We start from the raw sequence: 6,356 nt of genomic DNA on the forward strand, positions 1-6,356 counted from the left end.
ATGAAGTTGTGGACCACTGGTAGTCCCCAGACCACAGTTTCAAATGCCCTGATTTAGAGGATGCCACAGTGGCTACCTACCCCTGAGTTAGAGAATCAACTCTAGGAGACGTTCTTGTTGTCAGAACAAACAGGGCTGGGTTTAATGGGCCAGTGGCTTGATGCAGGAAGAAGAAAGGCACCATGGGAACAAAGCTCTCACCACATCACTCTGCTGAGTGTTTGCATGTGTGAGTATTGGCTCACAGCCAAAGTGATAGAAAGGCCTATCAACAAATTGACTTTCCCACCCATGCCCAAATGCTATTTCAGAAAGGCCGCCCACCTTTCTTTCTAAATCACCACATTAGTGTTTGTGCATTTATCTGTTCATTCATATAGTTATATGCATATGAAATTTTTTGAAAATGGGGGTTGAAAACAAGAAGTTTGGGGGTGACAAGCATGGGCAGACAAGCCCATTAGCACCACACACATACAGGTTCTGCATCAAACATTTTGACCTTCTGTCCAAGCTCAATTCTGGAAAGAAAAAACTTATTTGGGCATACCACAGTGAGGTTGCTTCCAGAGCATTTCCATTTTTCTAAATATTATATTAGATGATGATAGATAGATGATAGATAGATGATAGATTAGATAGATAGATAGATAGATAGATAGATAGATGATAGATGATAGATGATAGATGATAGATGATAGATAGATAGATGATAGATAGATAGATGATAGATGATAGATAGATGATAGATGATAGATAGATAGATAGATAGATAGATAGATAGATAGATAGATGATGATAGATAGATAGATGATAGATAGATAGATAGATAGATAGATAGATAGATAGATGATAGAGATAGATAGATAGATGATAGATGATAGATAGATAGATGATAGATAGATAGATAGATAGATAGATAGATAGATAGATAGATAATAGAGATAGATAGATAGATAGATAGATAGATAGATAGATAGATAGATAGATAGATATGATAGATGATAGATGATACTGGCTCAAGGAGTTGGCCCTATTGGATCAGACCAAAAATCCATCTAATTCAGCACCCTCTTCTCAGAATGGCCATCCAGAGGTCTAAGGGAAGCCCACAAACAAAAGGATGCATCAAAGCAAGCTGTACTAAAGGAATGAAAAATTGGGCCATTGATTTCAATGGGACCCAAGTTCAGCTCACTTAGCCTGTGTCAGCTTCTCCCTACCACCCCCATAAAAGATTGTATACACTGTCTGAAAGCACCTCACACTGAAATATTATTACATAATGAGATTAGGAGTGAATGTGTGTAAGCAGTTTTCCCACCTTGCAAGAAACCATCCTCCAAGAATGAGGGTTCAAGAGCTTTTTGGGGTGTGCAGGATGCCTCCTCCTCAGCATGGGACCCCTCTTCTTCTACAGCCACACTTGGCTTGGCCCATGCCCTCCGGCGCTCCCAGGAAGAGTGGCTCAGCCAGGAGGTGAAGTTGTTGTCCATGACTGGCAAGACCCTAGGGAAGAACAAAATGTCAGGGTGCTGAGGTCATAGGATGCTCAGCTTTGTAGCAGTTATCAATCTTCTCCACTTGGGGCAGTTTTGAGTTAATTGACTGCCTTTTCATATCCTGGGCAAGGAGTTTCTCTTCACCACCACAATCCCAGAAAGTACACTTCACAGTCAAAGAGAAAGCTATGGTTCCTGGTGGAACAATCCTTCATTAGCCAAGTTGCTGAGTTGCCCAGAATAGGCAAACAACTGGAGGTGGACAGATCTGACCATTTTCTTTTCTCTCCATTTTCTCATCTTAAGTTTGCTTTGCACCATTTATGCTGCTAACAGATTGAGGTTCAATCCTGACAAGACAGAAGTACTGTTCTTGGGGGACTGGGGTGTGCAGTTGTGGGGGACTCCCTGGTCCTGAAGAGGGAAACCGTGCCCCTGAAGGACCAGGTGTGCAGCCTGGGGATCATTTTGGATTCACAGCTGTCCATGGAGACATAGGCCAGTTCTATGTCCAGGGCAGCTGTCTACCAGCTCCATTTGGTACACTGACTCAGACCCTACCTGCCTGCAGACTCTCTCACCAGAGTGGTGCAGGCCCTAGTTATCTCCTACTTGGACTACTGCACTGCACTCTACGAACAATGGGCACCCAAACAGCAGCATCAGGATAGCTCTTTCAGGATGATGGTTATGTTTCTGGAATGATCTTGAGCAGAGAATCCCAATGCACCCCCAAGGGGGAGATCAATCCTGCATGAGGCCTCCCTACTCCAAAGGGCTACAGCAATGATGGAGAACTTGCAGCCCTCCAGCTGCTGTTGGTCTCCGGTTCTCTTCAGAGCCAGCTAGGGTTGGGCAAATATGTCACTTTCAGCTCCTCTGAGTTTTTCATCTTTCCAGCTCTGTTCTCTGCATTTCTTCATCAGCTGCATTTTTGTGTGGGCTTCACAAGTTTAGGACATGTTGAGTTTTTCAACTTTCAAATTCCTAAAATGAGGGATGCTAAGAAGTTGTAGCATGACTTGGGCATTTAATATATATTTTGGTTAAATTAATATAATTTTGCTTTTCTTGGTAAGTAAAATGTGTGAAAAATTGCAGTGAAATCATTAAAAATGATTCCAGAGTACTTGCAGTTATATTAGTTCTATAAGGCTCTTTGAAGGGATGCGGGTGGTCCTGTGGGTTAAACCACAGAGCCTAGGACTTGCCGATCAGAAGGTCGGCAGTTCAAATCCCTATGACGGGGTGAGCTCCCATTGCTCAGTCCCTGCTCCTGCCAACCTAGCAGTTCGAAAGCACGTCAAAGTGCAAGTAGATAAATAGGTACCGCTCCAGCGGGAAGGTAAACGTCATTTCTGTGCGCTGCTCTGATTCGCCAGAAGCGGCTTAGTCATGCTGGCCACATGACCCAGAAGCTGTACGCCGGCTCCCTCGGCCAATAAAGCGAGATGAGTGCTGCAACCCCAGAGTCGGCCATGACTGGACCCAATGGTCAGGGGTCCCTTTACCTTTACCTAAGGCTCTTTGAACACTCCCCAAATGACATCCCACACCAGGCCTGTTTCACGCTCCCTTCTAGTACTTTTGTCTGGCTAAAACACACCATTGAACTGTAATACAGAGGTACCTCGGGTTACATACGCTTCAGGTTACATACGCTTCAGGTTACATACGCTTCAGGTTACAGACTTCACTAATCCAGAAATAGTACCTCAGGTTAAGAACTTTGCTTCAGGATGAAAACAGAAATCATGCAGCAGCGGCACGGCAGCAGTGGGAGGCCCCGTTAGCTAAAGTGGTGCTTCAGGTTAAGAACAGTTTCAGGTACCACTGTAATGCCTTTGCCTTGTCTGAGTGGAAGGAGGAGATAAATGGATGTGTAAAAACCTCTGATCTCAAGGTCATGGGGTCCAGGGCAAAAAAATGTACATTGCAGGGGACTGGATTAAATGACCCTTGTGGTCCCTTCCAACTCTGTGATTCTATTATTATTATCATTTAGCATTACATTACATTTTCAGAAGGTAAAATTAAAATTCTTTGGTTGTCCGAAAGCAGTTTATGTGCTTCTTCGTCAAATGTAAATTTATGAAGCTAACTGTTAGCCAGCCATAAAAATAATAGCAGATTTGAATTCCTCATACTCAAAAAAATATTTTAAGACCTCTTGCTGAAAATTAGCAAAAATTAAGTTTTACCCCCTAAAATGACATGCCTATCCCTTCTTGTATTTCACAGTTTGGGCTTTATTTGCTTTGGCTGAGGAGCTGTATCTTGATTCTGCCCTGACTTCTGATGGGACTTCTGGGAAGTAAGTAAGTGTTTTTCTGAGCATTTGAAGTCGGGTTTGTTTTTTGTTTCCGTGCCAACAGCGCTTGCACTGTGAGCCATCTCCCTTTGCCTCCAGGAGAGTGAGGAGCAGAGCTGTTATCACAAGCTGCACTCGAGGCCACAAAAGGCTGGTTTCCTCCTTGCGGTTTGAGCTTCTATCAGCAGACCATCAAAAGAGCCTGCAATGGTTAGAGTGGGTGGTGGGACAAGCCAAGTTTCATTTACCAGACTAGATGTGACGTTTGTCATGTAGGCTGCCTTCTGTCATGTTGTTTCTTAACAAATGAGCTGATGTGGAGGTGGGAGTAAACTAGATCAGGACCCCCCTGCATGGGAGAAAGGGACTTTAACCCCATGTCTCAGCTGTGGTCCCCATCAGAATTCCACCACTCCCTGCCCCACCAGGGCTGCTTTTTGCAATTCGAGGGAAGCTTCCATTAGTGCCAATGGGCAGAGTCATCCTCTTGCAAATGGAAACATAGGAAGAGTTGCCATATGCTGAGTCAGCCCACTGGAAACTCTAGCTCAGTCTTGTCTTCGCTGACTGTCATAGGTTCTCCAGGATTTGAGGCAGCTCTACTTGGATACACGGGGGATTTTTAAATAAAGTGAATGTTAGAAAGACACTGTTAAATATCTGGTCCTCTCCCATCTGGGAAACCAAATCTGAGAGGTACTGCCTCCCGGGAACTTCTAACCAATCTGAGAGGGTGCAGACCCGGGTTCATCTCATTAAGGACGTGAAAAGCACAGCAGTGAGCACATCCTACATTAAAAAGTGCTTGTAGTTTACAGGAGAGAAAGAGATGGCAAGCAGGGGAAGACATTTTGAAATCTGAAGACATTCCCTGGTACAGCTAGAAGAGAAGGGCTAGAGCTCCTTTGAGAGAGTCAGTATTGCAAGGGAAAGGGCTGTGGCTCAGCAGCAGAGCATCTGCTTTTGCATGCAGAAGGTCCTTGGATCAATCCCCAGCATCTCCAGGTAGGGCTGGGAAAGACCTGTCTAAAATCCTGGCGAGCCCCTGCCAGTCAGGGCAGATGATACACGGCTAAATGGACCAATGCCCTGACTCAGCAGAAGGCAGTTTCTTGTGTTCTTTCCTGCCTCTCTAGTCCTTCCAGGGCTCTGGCACATGGCAATTTATTGTGAACTCAGCGCTGCTCATGCATGCCAGTTCTGCACAGCATAAAAACAGAGAGGTTTTTAATATTTGAGGTTTTCTATGTTTTAATATTTTGTGGGAAGCTGCTCAGAATGACTGTGGCAACCCAGTCAGATGGCTGGGGCATATTATTATTATTATTATTATTATTATTATTATTATTATTCACCCAACACCATATTTTCCCATTTTTTCGTGGTTTACCATTTCCATGGAAAAGCCAATAAGTTTGTTTAAAACCCTGCTGAAATGATAAATCTAGATTATTTCTTTTTTAATCATTATGAGTTTGTTCTGAACTGCATTAATTGTTTATTGAAATATTTGTTTTTGCTTTACTGATATGGTAGTGTGTGTGTGTGTGTGTGTGTGTGTGTGTGTGTACATATGTAAGCTTATATTGGATAGAAACATTGTTTGCTCCTTTTTAAAGCTTTGTTATTATTATGAGCCACTTTCAGCTCCATATTATTGCTGAAAAGTGGTATACAAATATTAAATCAAAATCACATCACATTTTGGGGTGTTTATGAGATGGCACTGTGATGAAAATCATGAATCAACTGAATCAACAATAAACTGCTGCGTAAAAACATCCCCCCTCAAGTGCATTCTCTTTCTCCATTTGCAGCCCACTCCCCTCCCACCCTAGTGCTCTCCTCCATCACCTCCTTCTCAATATCCTCCTCATTCCCATTCCATATCACCTCCACTCCTTCCCTCACCTCTGTTCAGAGGATGCTGTCAGAATTAAGCCTTTCTATTCAGAAGCAGGTCACAGCCTGTGAGGGACAGGGCCGCACCTTAATTCGCCGGCTGCTGCTACTTACCCGGCCCTGGGAAGAGCATGCTGGGCTCTAAGGTGAGCCCCTGGTGAATCTGGCATCGCGCTCTGCATCTCAGCTGCCCAGGGTAGGACTATTGGAGGCCCTTGCCCATTCCTGCCCCTCTCCCCACCTCACCCAATCTGCGTCAGCAGAGACTGGAGGAAGCTGATCTGTTTTCAAGAGGAAACTTTCGTGCTCATCTCTTTTGTTTTGTTTTTTCTCATGAAAACCTCAAACGGTGGCTCACATCCGGCTCTCACCCACCCTGTGAGGAAAAAGCTTAATGGGCTGCTGAGTGAAAGCGGTAAAGGAGGCAGCAATGTACTGGCCTCTTAGGCTTGGCCTGGAATTATTTATTCTCTCTCCCTCTCTCTCTCCTTACTACTTGCCCTTTTCTGTGCAGTCTTGAACGCTATGCTTGCTTGCTTGTTTAAAATAGTTCACCATGCTTCATTGTGGTGTTCAACAGTGGAACAAACAGTGGTGGACTCTCCTTCCTTTGAAGTTTTAAAGCAGAGGCTGGATGACCA

The 6,356-nt window shown here is 44.2% G+C and overlaps 1 protein-coding gene across 3 annotated transcripts in view; it reads right to left on the reverse strand.

Annotated features, from left to right (window-relative positions):
- LOC307211310 (protein TESPA1-like) overlaps positions 1–5,970 on the reverse strand; it is a 173,694-nt gene extending 167,724 nt beyond the window's left edge. For all 3 annotated transcript variants that reach the window (XR_013836376.1, XM_079967839.1, XM_079967838.1), the window contains exons 1-2: positions 5,830–5,970; positions 1,325–1,509 (exon numbers count right to left, since the gene is read on the reverse strand). Coding sequence is in view for 2 of the 3 variants with exons in the window: in XM_079967839.1 (XP_079823965.1) it covers positions 1,325–1,509; positions 5,830–5,897 (253 nt within the window). In the remaining variant the exon portion in view is untranslated. The remainder of the gene's footprint in view (positions 1–1,324; positions 1,510–5,829) is intronic.
- Between the last annotated feature and the right edge of the window lie 386 nt (positions 5,971–6,356).

Source organism: Podarcis cretensis (assembly GCF_951804945.1).
Source record: "Podarcis cretensis genome assembly, chromosome: 2".
Classification (NCBI taxonomy): domain Eukaryota; kingdom Metazoa; phylum Chordata; class Lepidosauria; order Squamata; family Lacertidae; genus Podarcis; species Podarcis cretensis.